The sequence below is a fragment of the Protobothrops mucrosquamatus genome, unplaced genomic scaffold (assembly GCF_001527695.2).
Source record: "Protobothrops mucrosquamatus isolate PMUCROS unplaced genomic scaffold, P.Mucros_1.0 scaffold_191, whole genome shotgun sequence".
NCBI classification, from domain to species: Eukaryota; Metazoa; Chordata; class Lepidosauria; order Squamata; family Viperidae; genus Protobothrops; species Protobothrops mucrosquamatus.
Genome location: NW_015386267.1, coordinates 29,183 through 50,510, shown reverse-complemented (window position 1 = coordinate 50,510; position 21,328 = coordinate 29,183). Strand labels below are relative to the sequence as shown.

General features: G+C 38.0%; 2 protein-coding genes across 3 annotated transcripts in view; one reads left to right on the top strand and one right to left on the bottom strand.

Annotated features, from left to right (window-relative positions):
* Positions 1–7,605, bottom strand: part of THAP4 (THAP domain containing 4) — a 24,741-nt gene extending 17,136 nt beyond the window's left edge. The window contains exon 1 of the mRNA XM_015824491.1: positions 7,472–7,605. Within this exon, the coding sequence (XP_015679977.1) occupies positions 7,472–7,554 (83 nt within the window). The 5' untranslated portion in view covers positions 7,555–7,605. The remainder of the gene's footprint in view (positions 1–7,471) is intronic.
* Positions 7,606–8,308: 703 nt separating this feature from the next.
* The window catches only part of ATG4B (autophagy related 4B cysteine peptidase), a 25,096-nt gene continuing 12,076 nt past the window's right edge, over positions 8,309–21,328 (top strand). Inside the window, exons 1-6 of one of the 2 annotated variants that reach the window (XM_015824480.1) lie at positions 8,309–8,329; positions 12,003–12,101; positions 12,731–12,802; positions 14,034–14,132; positions 14,924–15,025; positions 19,902–19,974. In XM_015824480.1, the coding sequence (XP_015679966.1) occupies positions 8,320–8,329; positions 12,003–12,101; positions 12,731–12,802; positions 14,034–14,132; positions 14,924–15,025; positions 19,902–19,974 (455 nt within the window). In that variant the 5' untranslated portion in view covers positions 8,309–8,319. Of the gene's footprint in view, positions 8,330–8,630; positions 8,969–12,002; positions 12,102–12,730; positions 12,803–14,033; positions 14,133–14,923; positions 15,026–19,901; positions 19,975–21,328 lie in introns of those variants that run through there. The other variant, XM_015824472.1, reaches the window with a different exon arrangement.

The following is a 21,328-nucleotide window of genomic DNA, read 5'->3' as shown; positions in this document are numbered from 1 at the left end:
AATTCTGCCTACAATGGAAGACTGGAGATTGAAAGTTTCGTATCTTGCTGAAATGGCAAAGATTTCGGCTTATCTGAAGAATCATTCAAATGAACAATTTTTATCAATATGGAGAAGATGGATTGTTTATATTCAAAAGAAGCATAGAGTGGTAGAATATAACTTAGGTTTTTAGATTTTTTTTATTTTTGTTTATTCTCTCTATCTTTTTTGTAGATTAAGATATTTTGTGGAGTTAGGGATATTAGTATTTGTTTACTCATATATGAATATTATCCTGGGATTAGGTTTGGGAAGTCCGGGGGGGGGATGGGGGTTTTTACTTGTTATTGTGTTTATTATGCTTGTGATTGTTTTTTTATGATGGAAAATAATAAAAAAAAATTGGAAAAAAAAAATTAATCCCAAGTGAATTTATGCCCAAAGGTTTTTCGCTCAGTTAACTGCATATGATTGAACTACAGACTAAAAATGACAAAGAATTGGGTGATATAGCTAATACAGAAATACATAATTAAATATTCAGAATGGTTTTGTTAGGTTAGAAAAGCAGGCTATAAATAATAGAATTAAATTTAATAGAATCAAACACAATGTTCCCTTCAGAAACTACAATCAAATATTCAGATAAAAGATTGAGGATGCTTGACTTGGTTATATGTGAGAAATTCCTATAATGCTGTAAACTGGCTGAGTCATCAAGGAGATACCAAACACTTTAGGCTACAACAAAGGGAATTGTCTCCAAATCATGGGATTATAGCTTCACTTTATTTTGAGTGGTCATACCCCCACTTCAAATATTATGTTCAATTATGGATATATTTTAATAAAGATTCAGAGAAACTGGAACACATTCAAAGAAGATCAATGATAACTATTAAGATACTAGAAATCACAGTCTAAAAGTAAGATAGAAATAATTGGGTCAGTTTAAAAAAAACAGAGAAAATATGAAAGCACTATTCAAGTATCTAAAAGGAGGTCACATACAAGATCAAACCTGTTCTCCATCGTTCCAGAATGCAATAACATTTAGCTTAATACACTAAATAATATATTAAAGTCAAAGAAAAGTATGTTCCAATTGAATTTTACAACTTTTTTCTTAGCAATAACAGCAGTTTGAAAGCGGCATCAATTAGTGAGAAGAACTGTGTGTTCCACATCATTGAATATGTTAAAGTAGAGGTTAATGTTCCACGTGATGGGATGGTTGTATTGTGTTTTTAGATGGATATTTTTCCACCACTCATTTCTATTTATTTTTCAAAGTGTTTTTTAATAGATACAGGAGGTGAGCCCTGAGAGGGGTCAAGCATGTCATCAGTCTCAATCCCTTCGTGCCTACAAGAGATCTAAGTCCAGCCCCTCTTGAATTCTGTTGACTCTTATCTACTGCCAAAGAGCCATTAGTAAACAGCCCAACCAAAGAATCCTAAGACCACCCCCACCCACACAGACAGGCAAGACACCAGAATATAAACTGACATCAAACAGCACTCCTTACTAGCACTGATGATGTCACCTAGTTAAATGAAACGTCTGCAAGAAAACAAGCTCAGAAAGCATCAAGGACCTCTCACTTAATAACTTGTCTAGTATTTCAATGATGATGATGATGATGATGATAATAATAATAATAATAATCATTATCTAAAGAAAATCTCAAAATATCAAGACCTGCAAATAGCAGTAGAATGACTGTGGCAATAGAAAGCAAAGATAGTGCCAATAGTAGCAAATGCCTTGAATGCAATTCCAAAACACCTGGAGGATCATTTGAACACCAATGGCATTGACAAAATCATTACCAGTCAATTATAAAAGACAGCCTTACTCAAAACGATTTTGTGATGATACCTTTAATACCATGAAACAACATCTGCCTATCTATCCCAGGTACTTAGGAAGAACTCAATAGGTGGACAAAAATGCCAAATCCAATCTAAATATCTGGCTGACTGTGCAACAAACCATAATAATAATAAAGATCTCTTTTTCTCATATCTCATATACTAAGTCATGTTTTGCGAAGGGGTCAAATATTTATTTCACTCATTAAAATGCAAATCAATTTATAACTTTTTTGAAATGCATTTTTCTGGATTTATTTTTTGTTATTCTGTCTCTCACTGTTAAAATAAACCTACCATTAAAATGATAGACTTATCATTTCTTTGTCAGTGGGCAAACGTACAAAATCAGCAGGGGGTCAAATACTTTTTTCCTCACTGTATATGTTTTAGCCTTAATCAAATAAATCTATTTTTTAATCCAACTTATCACTTTCTCTAAAACAAAACAAAAGATTTATCTCCCCATTTATGAACCACTTTGAAAGCCTTATCAATCAAATAGGGTCAAAAAGAAATTCCATTAATGTCTATCAGAAACCACAACACAAATGTTTTAGTCCTGTTCAGATAAATTCACTTTATAAACCTTCTATTTTCTTTTTAAAAGCTTAATCTTTAATCTCATCAAATCATGTCCCAGAAATTGATTTCTTCTCATTTTCTGTCTCTTTTCAGAAATAGCTTGATTGCTTGAATACCTTCTGTTTGTAAATCCAAGACAAGAAGGCTTTCCAAGTTGCTCTTCTGACTTATTTTAATAATTAAAGAGAGACATAGAAATAATATCAACTGGTTTCATTCATAAATCCATTTTGGCATCCTTTTCCATATTAACTTCATCCTCTGGCATTTTAAATTCATTTTCAGATCCATAGCATCCTTTTTTATCTCACTGTTGTAATCCAGCATTTTTTAAAAATCCAAATCCATATTCAAATCAATCTCAGTCTGTTTTATCCAATAAAATCTGTTGTTCTTCAATATCTTCTGCTATATCAAACAATCTTATAAGTAACAGGTTATTATTTATTTATTAAATTTGTTTGCCGCCCATCTCACCGCAAGGCAACTATTTGTTTCCAAACAACCTCTGTTCCTTCTATGTTGCTCCATTATATTAATGGCTTTGTTCTCCTCTCCAATCTTTTGTTCCAGGTTCCCTCCAGACAGCCTTCAGATCTCCTCTTTTCAATATTTCCCCACAAATCAACAAAATTTTTTCCTATGGTAGGATTTGTTACCATTAATTTCAAAGACTTCATATGTTTTTTAAATAAATTTTAGACCTCCTTTTACTGTTTTCCAAAAATGAAAGCTTTTCTTCTTAATCCTTAAATTTATTAACAGGGCAAATTAGTTAGGGTAGAAGAAAATATCCTGGTATAACAACACCTTATCTTTTTAGAAGATTCTTAACATCCAGAAACTCATTAATAATGAACTTCTCAAAGTAGTTAAGAGAGGGAGTAGACAGATTCAGTGTCCCTTTGAAACTGCTAGATCAGAGGTGTCAAACTCAATTTCATTGAGGGCCGCATCAGCATTGCGGCTGCCCTTGGGGGGGGCGGGTGGGTGTGGTCAGGGTGGGTGCAGCCTACTGGGTGGGTGTGGCTGGAGTGGGTGTGGCCTACTGGGTGGGCACGGCCAGCTCTACATCGTTCGCGTCAAGGGTGCCTGTCAGGGCCTAGGCAGGAGTGGGAAAGATCTGAGGGTCTCTGGCAGAAGGGGGTGGGACCAGGGCAAGTGCCAAGGCATGGTGCATTTCTTCATTCCTCACAAAGGGTGACACCTCCCCAGCATGCACCCAGGGGACGGGACCAATGCGGCAGGGGCTGGTTCCTCGCTGTTTCCAGACAGCCTTGTGGAGCTAAGACTGAATGCGTTTCAGCATAGAGGGCCACCACAAAATTGTACATTGGCTCCCTCCCGGCCGGCCTGGGCCAGGGCCAAGGCAGTGGGGGCTGTTCCCTCACTGTTTCCAGGATGGCTTTGTGGGCCACATGAAACCACTTCACAGGCCGCATCCGCCCCCCAGGCCTTGTGTTTGACATGTCTGTGCTAGATTGTGGCTTAGGTAGGACATTTTCTTCCCTGGCTCACAAAGCTCTCAAACCTCACAAAGCTCTCAAACCCACTAGAGATATCCGTTTTATGATATCTTCACAAGGAGGCTCTGAATAGAGAAAACTTGTGGGTGATCCTGGTCCCTTCCTTTATCTGGAAAGGAATTCCAAGGAACCAATCCATTCACCGGTTCCACTTTTCACTTCAAACATCACTCCATCTTCCCAGAGCCATCCATTCGGTCTTCCATTGCTCTTCTTGAAATTGGAAGCTCAGATCATTGGTCCGATGTAAACTCCCTTTTGCAAAGAGCTCTTGGGCAAGGAAGGAGCTGGCTCTGACAAGAGGGAAAACAGGTTGCTTTTGGCTGTTTTTCCCTTTTACGCGATGGTCCAAGAACACAACAAAAAAGGGTGTTTTTGTGCACTCCAACTCAAGGAAGGCCTGCTTTGCACTTTTTTTTTTCCTTTTGCAGTGCAAAGTTAGCTCCATATAGTCCAGGAAAGGGATGTTTTAGCACATTTCAACCCCTTTAAGCTGCTTTGTGCTTTTTAAATCCTTTTTTGCTGTGTGTAATCAGTCCCATATGGCCCGGCAGCCAGGCCAGGTATGCCTCATCAGCAGCAGGAACAAGAAGGCAGTGAAGGTGAGCTTGAGGCACAGAGCGGCATTGATGGTGGTCAGAGACGGTGGGAGAGACATTTTTTTCAAGCAGGGTGCTTGTGAAATAGATAGAAAATTATTCTCTTTGTTTTCTTTTTCATTGATTATATTATTGTTCTATTATTTTACTTATGTTTTATTTACACTCTTTTCATTTCTTCCTTTTTATTGTTGTAAGCCACCCAAAGTAGCCCCTTTGTGAGATAGGCAGCAAATAAATTTAACAATAAATAAAATAAATAAATATGCACAATAATGGGGAAATACTGAAAATCCCACAATAGAGGAATAGGCAGTAAAGATGTCAGAATTATCAGAAATGGTGAAACTAACCTGTATGGTCAGGGATAAAACAATAAGTATCTTCTTAAAAGACTGGAATTTTTTTAAATTTGGACTTTTTTGCTGAAAAGAGATAAAAATTGAAGTGCTGATTTATGGATGTTGATGACTGAAAAAGAACTAAACAAGAGGCTAAAAGGATTTTTGTAATATTAAGGAGGGAAGGAGGCTGGATAATAAGCTTGTTAATTTCTGTTGCAAAGAAAGCTAGAAGTCATTTAAGTCCCCAAAGTCTTTTTTTTCAGACTTTTGTTCCCTATAGGTTCTTCTTTTTTATGTATTTCATTTTCTTCTTTTTGTACCCTGAACCTTTTCTTTTAATTTTATTTTTTTTCTTTTAGATTTGTCTTTCGTTGTTTGAAATAAATCATTAATAAAATCATTAAAAATATATTTAGAATGTGTTAAAATAACCGGGTTGACAATATATAATAGAAAGAAATTTTATTTGGGTGGGAAAGGCATAGACCTCCTCTCCAAAAATGAAAAGTTTCCTCAAAACAAGGGACAAAACATGCCCTAAATAGCAAAAAAGTTATTCAATAAAGCAGTTTTTTAAAAAATGCATGGAAACCAGCAATAGCATCAGAGGTTTATATGGGGGAACAATGCAAGGTTCAGTCGACAGTAAGGAAACAGGAAAAAGATATTAATGAAAAGACTTCTTGAAGAAGTTATCCATGTATAATCAGTCCCTCCCACCTTGGTCCCAGAAACTAAACAATTGACACAATCAAATACTATAAACCTTCTTTAAATTATGGAGACAAGCAAAAATAATTATAGTGCATATCAAATAATTACACATGAAACTCTCCATAGATTTCTTCAGTTCATTAGAAACCAATGACTATTTCTAATCAACTCATATTTTAAAATAGCATACATTTATACTATTTTTCAGAAATATAAATTCATTTCAAATGCACAGAAAAATAAATCACAAGACAATTGCAGAAGAAAAATCTGGGACCCAAAGAATACTCACTGCTCGTAATAATTGAATCAAACTCCTATGCTGAAAAGGGAATATATGCTTTGAGTAGCAAACAGGGCCCAGACTTTGTCCTTGCATTATACTTGGGAATTTTTAGATGCAGCTCATTTGATGCTTTTAAGCAGAGTCACTATTCAGCATCCAACCCTTATCTTAAATTCATATAAATTTCTTCAGCTGAATTAAATTAATCTTGCATATTTTCACCTTTGGACTACTTTCACATTTTGATTTTTTTAAAATTAATCTTAGATAGGAAATAATGGCTACTACTGAATGTTCGAATTCTTAAAATGTTTACATTTAACACCAATATCAAAAACATTAGGAACAATTCATCGTAACAATAAACATATATTTGTTTTCTGCTGTATGCAGAATAAAATGAGAATGCCTTCATAGTTGCTTGAGTATACAGAGTTGACATTTCTTGTTTTACATTAACAGTATACTAACAGTACTGTCACTTTTTTTGCTTATTTTCTCATAGTTGTAATGTGTTCCTTTTCTAGTTTAAATAAGGATTTGCACACAACTGTATATGTTGGATAAAAAACAATCAATATTCAGTTGATACTTCTAGAATACAATCTATCTCTTGCAAGGATTGGCAAATATGCCACGTCTCAGAGCAAATCAGAGATTAGGATGTGACAGGAAAAGCAATTCTCAGCTTTCTCCTTATGAAAGCGGTTGCTCCACAAGCCACCTACAGACAGATTTGCTACTGAATAAAGTTGGTTTCTCCAATGGGTGTATACTTGCAAAACTCAGACAAGACAGAACAGGTAAACTTGCAAACAACAGTAATACTGCTTACTCATGCATCAGTGTCCTACATATGAAATTTAATAACTAAATAAATAAAAATCAGAGCTAAACCCTGAGCCACATCTTAAACACTGGAATGCTTCAACTACAAATCCATGGTGGAAAGTGGCAGTGGATGATTAGAGATGATGTCACTATAACCAAGCAAGTATAGAGTCCTTGCCTTCCCTTCTCAAACAAAAAAAAGGAACTTTTCGCTTAAAACATGTACAGTCATTTTCGCAGGAGTTGCAGCCCTCTCACTATTTTATCTTAAACTGTGCACAGATGGCAAGAAGAATCGGGTGAAAGAATAAGGATGAGGAAGGCAAAAAATGGGTTTTGACCGTGCGTGTGTGTATGTGTGTGTGTGGGGGGGGTTCTGTGTGTGGGGGTGAAGTTGGTCCCTATTGTTGGGGGGGGGAGTTGGTCCTCTATTGTGGAGGGGATGCTCACTTGGCCTGTCTGGGGGGGGGGACCCGTAATGAGGGATGCTAGTGGGCGAAAGAGAAAGAACCTGGTCCAACTCCCCAGAAGCCAATGTAAAAGGTACGTGAAGGGGGCAGCCGGGCAAGCTCGAGGGGCATCAGCCTGTCACAGAACTGCGAGCGGAAGAGAAACGGGAAGCTCTGCGTCGGTCTACCCGATCGAAAAGGTGCGCCTCGAGAAGCCCCGTGTCGAGGTACGAAGCAGGAGACGGGCAGGTGCGAACGCTCCTTTCCCTCCCCCTGGTTACCTGTGGAAAGAGACGGCCGCTCGGCCCCGGGCAGCTTTGCCCTGCCGGTTGGAGCAATTCAGTGCCGCGCAACAGATCACCATCGCTGGAGGCCGCACAGGCGGCCCTGCCTCAACCCCCTCTCCGCCCCCCCTTCAGCCGTACAACAAGATGGCGAAGCCAAGCAAGTCACACAGCTGTCTCGCCACACCCTGCAAAGTAACTTCCGTACGGAAGAAGCTGTCATTCAGTTACACCCCCATATGCCTTCGGCGGCACAGTATATGAGCGAAGCGGCTCTTACAACCACCAGCAACGCTCCTTAATTCCCTTTTTCCCCCTTTGCATCTCACCGATTGACTCGCTGTCAGGCAAACTAAAAGCAGCGAAGAATAGCTACTCTGTTGTTGGGCCAATGTTGTTAAAACCACGCTACGCTGCGAATTACTTGAGAGCGCCATATTGGGTCAAGGGGGTGGTGTTTAATACTCCGTACAAGAATATGGCGGCTCCCTTCTACTTTCTACTCCTGAAAATACCACATGTCATTTAAACTACTCCGAGGGATGAAAAGCAGTAAATGGTAATTAACGATTTTTTTTTTCCTGCTTCAGAAGCAAAACAAGGCCGATTTAAGTAACCTTGTTCACCCATCGCTCTCTCCGTAAAACAAAATGGCACCTGCCATACAGCGGGAGAAACCATTGCATCTGAAACGAACCAATCGTCGCTTAAATGAGCGGTGAACAATTCCGCGATTGGGTGAGAGCAGCGCTGTGGGATGAGAAGTATAAAGTGCGCCGCTTTGGAGATCTGTGTCAGTCAGGAGACAGCCGTGGGCCCCCGGAGCTTGAGAGGGCGGGGGCAGGATGGACGCGGGTGAGTGGGGAAATGTTTGGTGGGGGATAACTGGGAAAGCTGCGTGGGTCGACATGCAGCTGTCTAGATTTGAGGTAGCGGGCAATGGGTGTGGAAAAGAAGGAGTCGGTTTGTTTTTCAGCAGAGGGCTAAATTGCGGACTGGGCTAGTCGATGGAACTGTGAGCATGGCTTGCCTAAAAGGGAGAGGTCGATGGAGGGTCCGTTATGTTGCCTTGGGAACTGTGTTTTCTTACAGTTTTTTCTTTGTTAAATGACTGTGATCAATAGAAGTTGTTAAAGCAATTTGGCTAATATGGTACTTTTGTCTTGTCTTCTCTTTTCAAATAGAGGCAACTATACTATAACAAAGCCTGTCAAGTTTAAGATACGTTGTCCAGCCTACCCATTTTTTGCGTGGTTTATAAAGCTTAGTGCTGGTCATTCAGTGCTTAGATGTATGGAACTAATCTTAAAGTTTTCTAACATTTATAAGGACCCAAGGTTCTTGTTTTTAAGTAGTTAAAGTGAATGCACTGATTCCTTATATAACTAACTATAATGACCTGAGATGTGATGGAAGAAAAATAATGCTGTTTTAATGCTGCCTACCAATGTGCCATAGCCCATATGGGAAAAACTAAGAATCTAAGGCAAATGGGTAATACTCTTCTTTTCATCCATTTCTTGATTTCCCCCAAAGAGATAAAAAACAAATAGCATTTTATGTAAAGATTTGTACTTGGTTTTGCTGTCTGAATAAGATTATGAAGACAAGTACAGTGTTTTGTAGTAGGTCTACACCAAACTGAATTCTTATTGAAACTCTCAAATACATCTTAGTTAAGTGATAGTTAAGGATTTTTATTTGTTTATTAATTTGGTGTCTTCAAATCAGCCTGACGACTTCCTGGAAGGATTTTTATTTATTTGTTTATTAATTTGGTGTCTTCAAATCAGCCTGATGACTTCCTGGTCAAAAACTTCCTGAAGTTTTCTTAACGAAGTTTTTCTGAAGTGGTTTGCCATTGCCAGCTTCCTAGGGCAGAGAGAGTGTGACTGGCCCAAGGTCACCCAGCTGGCTTTGTGTCTAAGGCAGGACTAGAACTAATGAACTCCTGGTTTTTAGCCTACTGTCTTAACTATTACATTAAATTGGCTCTCTAGTTAAAGAATGAATTTTGAAAATTCTCTTTTATTTAGTGATATTTCATATACAATTGATAATTGATTCTAAAGCATATAAAATACATGTTTTTTCCATATATCAATACTATTCCCATCAATTACAATGTTACTGCAATCCTATATGATATACTGTACTTAGGGAATAAGGCCCAGATAGAATGCACTTCTGAGTAAATATGTTTTCGATATTTAAATAAATGTATGTCCAGCTTGGCTCCTATAACAGTTGTTTCCATCTCATTAGTCATTTTGTGTTTTGGCCATTAGCAGAATAAATCTTTATAAACTTCCTTCTCTCCATCTTTATTTGAACTTATGTTAATATTATATAAAGATAGACGGCTGAGTAATATTAGTTTGTTTTTTAAGTTCAGTCCTGAAATTTGACATTCCCTTTTTCTGTTTTTATTTTTATTTCCCATTTAATCTCCCATGTTAATTCTGATATGATAATTTAAATGTTGGAATATATGTATTAATAATATTTTAACTTCATGTAAACAGTGTATTGAATGCAACAAACTTGAGACCTCACAGCAAGTGCAAAATGAACTTTGTTATATATTTATGACTAGACTGAGGAAAAAGGCTTAGCAGTCTTTTCTTGGAACCTCTCACATTAAATGCCATTCTGAATCACATGGTGTATGGGACATGATGTTCTCTAAGGCAAGGTTGCAGAGTATGTGAAATTTGAACTGAATGGGTTATCTGGGCAGTAATTTTTTGATTTAACAACTATGAGGCAAATAGAGGGATGTGATGTAGATTTACACTAGAGTGCACTGTACTGATTCTCAGTTCTTTTTTTAAAAAAAAAATTAAGTACAACAAACTTTAATCTCTGAAAGCAGAGAAGCAAATAGATGCCCACAGTCAATTTGGGCTTAAAGTAGAGTGGAATGAGCTACAAATATTCTTTATTGGCAGAGTGGAATATAATCGTTTAAGAGGTTGTAAAATGAAAGGATGAAAAGAGCCAAATATAGCAAAAGGAGAAACTTGTTCTAAAGCAGCGCTTTTCAACCTTTTCACCCATTGTACCACTTTTAGGATATGGCAACATCCAAGTACCACCAGTCGCCTAGCAAGGTGTCAAAAACTTGGTGACCCCCCCCCCAAAAAGGAAAAAACTGATGAAATACAGGTAGTCCTCAATTTACAACAGTTCGCTTAGTGACAGTTCGAATTTACAGTGGCACTGAAAAAAGTGCCCCACAAGTCACAGCTGAGCAAGACACCTGCCTGCCCACCCGGTGGCGCTCTTCCTCCTGTCCAAGGTTTTCATTGTTGTGAGCATTTCTGTTGAGGATTGGCAGCAGGGGTGGAGTGGGGGTGTTTGGCTTTTATTCCCCCCATCTGCTGGGTGGTTGCAGGTTTTGGTTACTTCACATGACCCTCAGACACTGTGACCGTCATAAATATGAATCAGTTGCCAAGCATCTGAATGTAAATCATAAGACCCTGGAGATGCTGCAACATTCCAGCTGATTGGTGCTTCTTCTGGGCTCAGCAGAAGGGCCAGGATCAGCGCCGAGCTCCAGCTGGAGCCTGGCACTGATCCTGGCACTTCCACTGAGCCCTGACAGTCCCGAAGAAGCGCTGATCCTGGGGCTTCCGCTGAGCCCTGACAGCCCTGCAGCTCCAGCCATCTCGCTCAGGCTTGTGCGGTGCTGCCACCGGTTCAGCTCATTCCCCTCCCCCACTACCACTTTTCTAGGATGGTCGTGTACCACCTGCCAGGTGCCAATGTACCACAGGTGGTACCCGTACCACTGGTTGAAAAGCCTTGTTCTAAAGCATGTGTGCTATTATTAAGAAGACTTCCCATCTAGCCCATGCCCTTTATGCTTGAACATCTGCACATATTTATACCAGTCTTGATTTTGGCAAGGCAGTGCCTGATGTTTAAAGATGCTGAAAAGAATCTTGAATCTTGAGCCTAAGTAGAAGGTTAATGTTCCGTCTGATGCTTCTTGATAGTAACCCATTCCATTACTATTAAGGTCACTTGAAGGCAGGCAAGGAACCAAATGTAGTTTTAGTGTAGTAAATATGTAAATTGTAGTCATAGTACTGAATCGTTGCTTTACAGAGTGATGCTTTTTTGGTAGAAAGCATGATCATGTGATCACTGTATTCTCTGAATAAAAGATGAAAAATTAAGGCTAGTCTTTCAGTTCCTTCATACCATGAAGAAAATGGTTATTACTGGCATTTGATAATGTGCTAATTTTCAAAACAGAGTTGGATCAGACCTACAGTAATCTAACAACCCTCCTCCCCAATCTTAGAAAATGTCTAAGAAAATGTGGGAAGGAAAATATTGTTTTAGTTTAATTAAATCACAATATTTTCTGCCTCTGCTGTTTGATGTTAGAACCTGGAACATAATTGCTATTTTTTCATCATCTAAAACATTGTTGAAAAAGAAAACCTTTTTTTGAATTTTGAATGGCAGATCCTGAAAAGTATTTGAGACTGCTTTGTTTGTTTGTTTTGAGCAGCTACTCTCACTTACGATACTCTCAGGTTTGAGTACGAAGACTTCCCAGAAACCAAAGAGCCTGTTTGGATCCTGGGAAGAAAATACAGCGCACTAACAGGTATTTCTTCTGCTAATATTTCAAGGGCTTTATGATTCTGTACCATGACTTGAAATCTGCTGTCTCTTTATAGATTTGACATGCCTTAGAATGCATGTAGGCTAGTTTCCTGATCTTATTCTGGATCAGCTCTGCCATCCTAACAAACACTTTGCTTTCTGCTGAACCTTTTAGAGAAAGCATGTATTTTGCAGATAATAGATGCTAGATGGTGTTCTACTTTCCTATTGATATGAGAGAGAAATCTGAAAAAGCTTAAATTGTTCCCATCCCCCCCAAAAAACTAAAGTTTACTATTTTATATGTGCTGTACCAGAGGTCCCCAACCTTTGGGCACCAAGGACCGGTTCCATGGAGAGAGGTTTTTCCGTGGACCGGAGGGGGCGTGGTTTTGTGTGCTGCCTGCATCCTGCGGATGGGACTTTGTTTGTGCGGAATGGTTGCTGGCATGCCACGGACCAGTACTAGTCCACAGACCGGGGGTTGGGGACTCTTGTGCTATACTATTCTTAACTTTAAATGTTAAATAAGACTAATTAAAAATAAATATATTTCAGTTAACAGTTATAATTGAAACCATGTAATCTAAGTTCTGCAAGTGTATTGAAACATTGTTTTTATCCCATCAGAGAAAGAAGAGATTTTGTTGGATGTCACTTCTCGTCTTTGGTTCACATATAGAAAAGGTTTTCCAGCCATTGGTAAAAACCAGTTTTCATTTTCCAGATTGTTGTGGAAATGGTGCTTATTTATTTCTAAAAATCAGATTCACATTTACAACCTAAAGAAGCCAATTAAAATATTAGTATGGCATATTCCTTGGTTATGAGATGGGCGGCAAATAAATTTCATAAATAAATATTCCATTTAGTGTCTCTTAACCATCTTGACATTTGAGTTTGTACTCAACTATCTAGGTTTCAGAAAATAACATTGGCTAATGGTCTGTTGCGAACCTCTGTATATATTTTCACTTTATTGAAAATAAGATTCTTCCACTTTTAAAATAGTATGGAAGGATGGAAATTGCAGAAAATAAAAAGGTGTTCTTTTTTTAAATCAGAGTTGTATATTTATTTAAAACGTATAGCCACCCATCTTTCAAACTTTATATCATTTAGATCAGGGGTGTCAAATTGCCGGCCCGCGGGCCAGTTGCATCATGCGGAGGCCGTGCCCACCCCAGCTCCGGCAATGCAAAAAAAGTCACGATACGTCGCAACACGTCACGTGACGCAACAAGTTTGACACCTGTGATTTAGATCAATTGTTTTTTTTCCTTTCTATTTGCATGAAGATTAAAAAGCAAATGACAAAAATAGAAAAGTCTTCAAGTTTGAAAAGAATTTATTTGTCTTTCTTAAAAATTCTCATATAGTTGTTGTTCCTGCATATAAACATAGAGGCTGAAAAGTATGTAAAATTCATGTTTTAAATATCCATAGTGCACTTGGGCTGCATATTTAAAAAATGTCATGTCTAATATTTTGGGACTTAATTATTCATCTATAAGTATTAATATATAGGAATTGATCATGTTTTTTGAAATGGTTAGGAAACTTTAAAATTATAACCATATACACATAGATTTATATTTAATAACATCTTTTTCTAAAATGTGTATATGTTCTCTTTTTATTTTCCTCTCTAATTTACTGACTTGATGAGTAGACAACAACACAAGAGAAGGAAACAAAGTATTAGCCACATTCAATAGGATATAACCCTATATACAGTATGTAGTTGCATGTTCCCTTATATTCTGAGGGGTATAACATCAGAGCAGCATATTTATATTTACAATCATTTTGACTTCTGTCCGTCCCCCCCCCCCCCGATCTTATTCAGGTACATCATAAAATTCAAATGCTTCAAATTATTAGTGATTACTTGTCAAAAATTTTGGTTTGTGTGATCTGTTTATGGCTGCAGGGGGAACAGGTCCGACATCTGACACTGGTTGGGGTTGTATGCTAAGATGTGGCCAGATGATTTTTGCCCAGGCTTTGGTTGGCAGGCACTTAAGCAGAGGTAAGTCGCACTACTGTGACAATTATAATGCAAAATCAGGATGCTCAAGTAACACAAGGTCCAGCATAAAGGTGTTTTTCACTGTAAAGGAATGCATACTGAAGCAGGCCTATTTGCATATATTCCAGTTCCCCTTGGTAGCAGCAAAATCTATAATTCTTATCATGGGAATAAGATAGTTAGGACACTGGGTTGACAATCACGAAGTCTACATTTAAGTGCCGAGTGCTGCTGTGTAATTAAGCTCTTATCATTCGCTCCAGCTGACTTCGCAGTTTGAAAGTGTGTAAAAATGCAAGTAGATAAATAGGTACCACTTTGATGGGCCCGTTAATGGGGACATGAAAGGGCCCCCCAGTCGGGCATCTCCTGAACAATGGTGATGTCACCGGCTAATCCTTTCACTCTGAAAGCGCCACCAGCACAAATATGATGACAACTCTTCTCATGACTAAAAGGGCTGTGGTAATTGATATGTTTGATGATTAGATCAGTTTACTTCTTGCAGTGTAAACTATATTTTGAACATACATTTTTCCATAGAAATTAAATATCGGTAGTGTTGATTGTGAAATACAATAAAAATAGAAGCAGAAAAATGTTTGCCATTTTACACGCAGATTGTATTTGAAGTTATCTTTTCAAGCAGTTTCAGACTATATTCATCAATCTTTTGTATTAGAAAGGATTTGTTTAAAGCAGGCTGATTATTTTGGTATGAATACCTTGAAAATGTAAAGGTGGCAGTTGGATTTTCTTTTGTTTTTTTAGCATTGCCTTTTGTTTCTTAGATTGGAGGTGGATGAAAGGGAAGAAACAGATAGACAACTATTACAATGTTCTCAATGCTTTCATTGATAAAAAGGACAGTTACTACTCAATCCACCAAATAGGTAAGATGACTACCAGCATTGTGGGCAATCAAATGCTTCAATCTGTATCTTCCTCTTTAATAGAAGTAGAAAGGTTCTGAGTTTATTAGTTTAGGTAGCCTATTTAAAATACATGTTTCTCTATGAGAATATGTCCATTTGCAAATATAATATAAATTACTATCTGTTTTATTATTGGAAATTGAGTTAGGGAAATAGTAATGTAGAAACTAGTCCTACCTTTCAGTTTCTTTTACTGTAGATCTAGGTCAGTGTTGGCGAACCTTTTAGACACCGAGTGCCCAAACCGCAACCCAAAACCCACTTATTTATCACAAAGTGCCAGGGGCGCATCAGCATTGTGGTGCCCTCGGCGGGGGCAGGTAGGTGCCTCTGAATGCCGCCTCTGACACGCAAAAACCGGGGGTGCAAAAATGGGCCACTGTGCTGCAAGGAGCAAAATTGGCCGCCGCCATGCCACGGGGTGCAGATACAAGGCGCTGTACCACGCAAGAACAGAGCAGGGCTAATGAGTATCACGCAGGCACTAACCCCACCCCATTTGTAGCACGTGCATGCTCGTGGCCCCTTGCGTGCATGCACGCATGTAAAATGCTTCCCCCTCCCTTTTCTTCCAGTCCACCAATCGACAATTGTTGGTAACCTCTGCTCTACCACCTCTACTCGAGCTTGCTAGTCGGCCGCTTCGCCTCCTTTGTGCTGGGCGGGGCTCCTGCTCTGGGCGGCGGTGGCAGCCTGATGGACCTGCTGCTGGCAACGGTGGCGCACGTGCCAACAGAGAGGGCTCTGAGTACCGCCTCTGGCATGCGTGCCATAGGTTCGCCACCACTGATATAGGTTATTTAGGTTAAGGAGCCGTGGTGGGGCAGTGGTTAGAATGCAGTATTGCAGGCTTGAGTCTCACTAGCTCATGATTGACTCAGCCTTCCATCCTTCCAAGGTCAGTAAAATGAGGACCCAGATTGTTATGGGCAGTATGCTGACTCTCTAAACCGCTTAGAAAGGGCTGTAAAGCACTGTGGTATATAAGTCTAAGTGCTATTGCTATTATCTAGGAACAAGACATTTCAGAATAAAACTTAATTGTGTAAAAGCCAACTGCTATACAAATTAGAAATAAATTCCAGTGAGCTTAATGGAATTTACCTTTAGAATTGAGCTTGTCTATATTTTTTCCCTTATAACTTATACAGACAACACATTGGACTACTTTACATTTTCTGTCAGAGAATAAATCTATCCTAAAGAAATTTTATTCTGTGAATTATAATATGCAGTAAGCTAACCCTTCAATTTGCCTTTAGCTTTAAATTATGTAAACCATACATACATGTACCCTACTGTAATCCCTTTCAGGATAAGCAGTGTTACACAAAGTGAAACAAGGGAATCAGAAATACTAAGCCAAGGTAATTAAAAACATGAGCCAAGGAGAGGAAATATAATGTCTGTTTTATACCAATACTTTTCACTATACCTCTTCATACCCTTCTCTCCTTACAAAACTCCTGTTATGCTTATGGCAGTTGAAAATACTTCTTTCCCAAGCACAAATTCAGAGGTATCTTTAGCAAAATTTACTAAAATAAAATAGCACAAGGACTGCTGCATATGAACAATTTTTCAGTTTAGAATGAATCTCTGTGTACATCAAGGCAGAAAATTTCTGCATCTCTTTCTCACTGCTTTATGATGTACCAGAGGGATGGCAGTTCTCATCACTGTTAACTGGGAACTCTGCAGCTGGTTACAGAGTTTACATAATGGTGGTTGCACTTTACATAAAAATTGCATGAATCTCTATCAGCCTAAGAAACAACTCTTATACCACCTTTGCTTCCACCATATCCAAACATCGCTTCATTCTTTAAAGTTCTCAACTCTTTTAGAAAATCCTATTAGTTCCATCCAATGACAGTTTTCCTCCTCCTTTCAACACAGCCACTATTGATTTATAATTTTGTCTTACAATTTGACTTTCAGTCATTCTCCATACATGACCAAACTACCTTCCCATATTCCCTTTATAATGCTAACTATGTGTTTAATCCATATTTATTCCTTGTGCTCAATTTATATTCATTCAGCATTTACTCATTCTGGGCACTATCTCTTCTTGCCACACATACTTTTTAAACATCCCAATCTCCCTGCATTCAACTTAATGTTTATGATTTTGCAGGCATATCGAAAAGTGGCTACCATATAAAAAAAATGGGAAGGAACACACTCTTACATGTATCCATTTTTTTGCTTCTTTCAGCAAATATTTGTTCCCCTCAAAGAGACCACATGATTGATACAACCATTTTCCATTCTTTCTGTTGGGAGGCTATATTCTAATACTATTAATACAGGAGTTGTATTTTCTTTTCCTCAGTCATGATACATTGGTTTTTTCCACTGTTTTTCTTTTATTTCTTGACCATTGTCTCCAAAGATTCCTTCCTGACACAATAAAAAATGGTTTGCCTTATATACAGAATCTCTTTATCACCATTCTATCTTTCACTCATTCTCTAATCTTTCATCATAAACAATCTAATAAAATCAGTCATGCATGAATAGCCTTCTGCCTTAAACTATCCATTTGAAACAAACTTTTTCCTAAGCAAATACTTGCTAAATAGCCACTGTTCGCATTCATTCTTTGGTCTCCAAAGGGCCCAGTTGCCTGTTCCTTTTGCATTCTTTTATTCCCACCCATCCATTCATGTCACTTAACAAAATAATTTCATTCATTTTTCCTAAAACTCATTCCTGCCTCTTCCATTGTCACCATTCATTGGAGTAAAACACTCTACTGCTACTAATCTATGGATTTGAAAGCTGTAGCTGGTGGGTGCAAGGTGGTATACTCACATAACACCTCTCTTGTATGAGCTGTACTGGCTCCCAGCAGGCTTCTGGTGCAATTCAAAGTGCTGATGTTACCTTTAAATCCCTGCCTATCTTAGGACCAGATTATTACCGATGGTATTTGTCTTAGGGAACATCTTCCCCTCCAGAGATATGAATGATCCCAACTCTGGCGGCCTTTAGGAAAGCAGGGGGAACATGGTTTTCCCCATTCCGGCATTCATGCCAATATGTTGATTCAGCTCATATGGGGTGGTTTATTAATGAATGCATTTTATTGGGGCCGCAACATTGTTTTTTGTTTTAAATGGGTTTTTTTTACTCTCATAGTATTGCAATTTTTTTTGCTACTGCAGTTCTTTCTGGTAGATGAGTAGTCATATTATTAAAGTTTATTAAACTTTGTTTAATAAAGAAATAATAATGTAATTACTTTCATATACATTTAGGTACAGTAACCAGAAATTGCCAGTTTATTTCTTCTGTCCATTCAAATCTTCCCTTCCCTTCCTAGTCTGTACTTTTTTACCATTTCCCTATACAATATCAGACCTCCTTCCTTCAGATCTGTTATATTCTTTCCCCTTTTTCTTAGTTTCTTACGACATGCAAGCTCCTTCCTTCTATTCCTCTTTTCCCCCCCTTTACTTTGATGCTTAGTTCTAGATCAGGGGTAGTCAACCTTGGCTCTTTTATGACTCGTGGACTTCAACTCCCAGAATTCCTGAGCCAGCTAAGCTGGCTCAGGAATTCTGGGAATTGAAGTCTACGAGTCATAAAAGAGCCAAGGTTGACTACCCCTGTTCTAGATAATAAAGTCTTCTTTGAAAAAGGCACAGCAGACATTTTGGTTAAGATTCATTTTAAACTAGCAATTTGTTCAAAATAGCTATTTAATAATTTTGCCAAAGTGACTTCTATTATGTAAGGCTTTTTTGTCACCATTTTGTCTGTTTTTTCTCTCTATGGAGAATAATCTCTTGCTGTGAGAATCATTTTTGAAAAAATCTGTTGAGACATTAGTTTTAGATATGTTTTTATCTGATGCAGAATCCTTTAACTTTACTAGCAAACACGAAGAGAAATAAATGACTGAAGGACTTAAGGATCCATAATGAGAAAATATGGCATTTTATCTTAAAGGAATTAATGGGAATACAGGAAATGTTCTGTGTTGGATACTAAAGAGAGAAGTTGCATTTCTACTCAGTGGGAACATCTCTCAGAATAGGCTGTTGTCCTGCATCAGAATGAGCCATTCACATTAAAACTCATAATCTGGAATGTATAGCCCCCAGATTGCACCAAAAATGGCAAAATAAGGTATTACTGCTTATTTTTTCACTTTTTAAAGAAGTACATCTTTGCAAGGCTTCATCTATATATTTCCAACCATTAAAATTCTTTCATATCTCAACAAATGAAAAAGGCCAACAGTTTTCAGCTATGTTCCCTCAGCAAGATCATCATTTCGCCAGACATTTTGCTTGCAGCCTCAGAGATCAGATTTTTAAATGCTCCCCAAGAAAAAAAAATCTTTGCCCTAATTAGCATAACGATTTTATAGTAGCAAGGAATGGCAATAAATCAATGTTTCTCAACCTTGGCAATTTTCAGATGTGTGGATTTCAGTTTCCCAAATTCTGGGAGTTGATATCCCGACTTCCTAAAGTTACTAAGGTTGACAAACATTGCAATAGACTAATATGCCTGGAATTATTTGTTCTTGTTTTGAAGCCTTAGGGGGATTTCGTATTCCAGACAAGGTAGAAAGATTTTCCCTGATGAATTATTATGTGCGATCTTCCAAAAAATTACTGTAGTACATTTCTCCAGTGTTCATGAATATACTTCTCTGCTAGGTAGGTATGTTATAATTTGAAATATTTCACATTTTTAATAGGACTTTAGTTTAATACTCTTAAGAAGTCTAAATACTTGCCCAATTAAGTTGTGTAAGTGATTAAGAAGTAGTCCTGAATGATACCATGGAGCAATTATAATGTGTTTGTTGCAGCCCAGATGGGAGTTGGAGAAGGCAAATCCATAGGCCAATGGTATGGACCAAATACAGTTGCACAGGTACTCAAGTAAGTATTCAGTAGCTCCAACAGTTATGGTTTTAGATATAAAATAAAGCAATTAAATAACTACCTACCCAAAAGAAATTTTAAAGTTGAATTTCTACTCAGCATGTTTCCAAAATTCTGTGTCTAGTTTTGGGATATTAAATTCCATGGGAGATTTCTAGAGTTTGTGGGTAGTTGACCAATCTTCTAGTTCTAGCTTGTGCCCCGAACCCCCCTGAGCAATTGTATTATTCTTTGCAGCTATATTTGCTCAGTTTTGTGCTATGCTTAATGTTACTTAGGGTAGAGCTATACCTAAAGAATCTTATCACACTATCTATTAGTATCTGTCTGAATTAGTTTCATTACTTGTTTTGTGAGGAAGTCGATAACAGGTTTTCATTCTGTTAATATTAGTACTTGCCTAGAAAAACGTTCCTCAGCCTCAAACAGTTCTATCCTGACAATGATACAGTAGATCAGTTTTATATTAAGACAAACTGATGGAGAAGACAGTAGCCTTGTAATTTCAGGAATATTAAATGAGATAGTTTTCCTTGAATCTTTCGTCTCCGGTTTACATGTGGTGATGGTCTTGATCACTTTTTTTGGATATTCTGTACTAGGAAAGAGAGAGAGGGAATAGGATTCTATTGGATCTTTCTGTGAATTTTGATATTGTTGACTACAGTAACTTGTTGGAGTGCTTATGATAGCTGGAGGTTGAAGGTTCCATCTGGTACTTCCGTTTCAGTCTCTCTGGGTGGAAATAAAGTGATACTGTATTGTAAGGCTTTTCCTTGGGAATGGGCCTGTTGGGGGGGAGGGGCTCAGAAGATTCAACTTTGTCTTCTATATTAGTGCCAACATGAAGACTGCTGGAAAGATAATTCACAGTTTGAAGCTAGTTGTCATCAATATACTGAGATACTATTTCTTGTAGACCGTTAATTGGATATCACTAGAGTCTCTGTCTCATGATGTTCATTTATTCTGTCTTCATGCCAGAGGAATTTATGCTAGCTATTATGCCAATTATATGTTTATGTTTAGCTTTCCCTTTATATCATGCCTTGAAACATAGTTGTCTGGGCAATTTATAGAATGAATAGCTTTTCAAATCTACCAATATGTATATTCCATGTAGTTCACTATTTCCAAGAATTTTAGAAAAGCCACTGAGACTCAATATTGTACCGAAATGTTAAAATTAAGTTCATGTAACTCCTATAATATTGATTATACCTTTCTTCTGCCTGTATTTCTCACCCCTTCTCTGTGACCTGCTTGATCAGGCCAAACATTTATCTTATTCAGCATCTCTCTCTCTCTCTCTCTCTCTCTCTCTCTCTCTCTCTCTCTCTCTCTCTCTCTC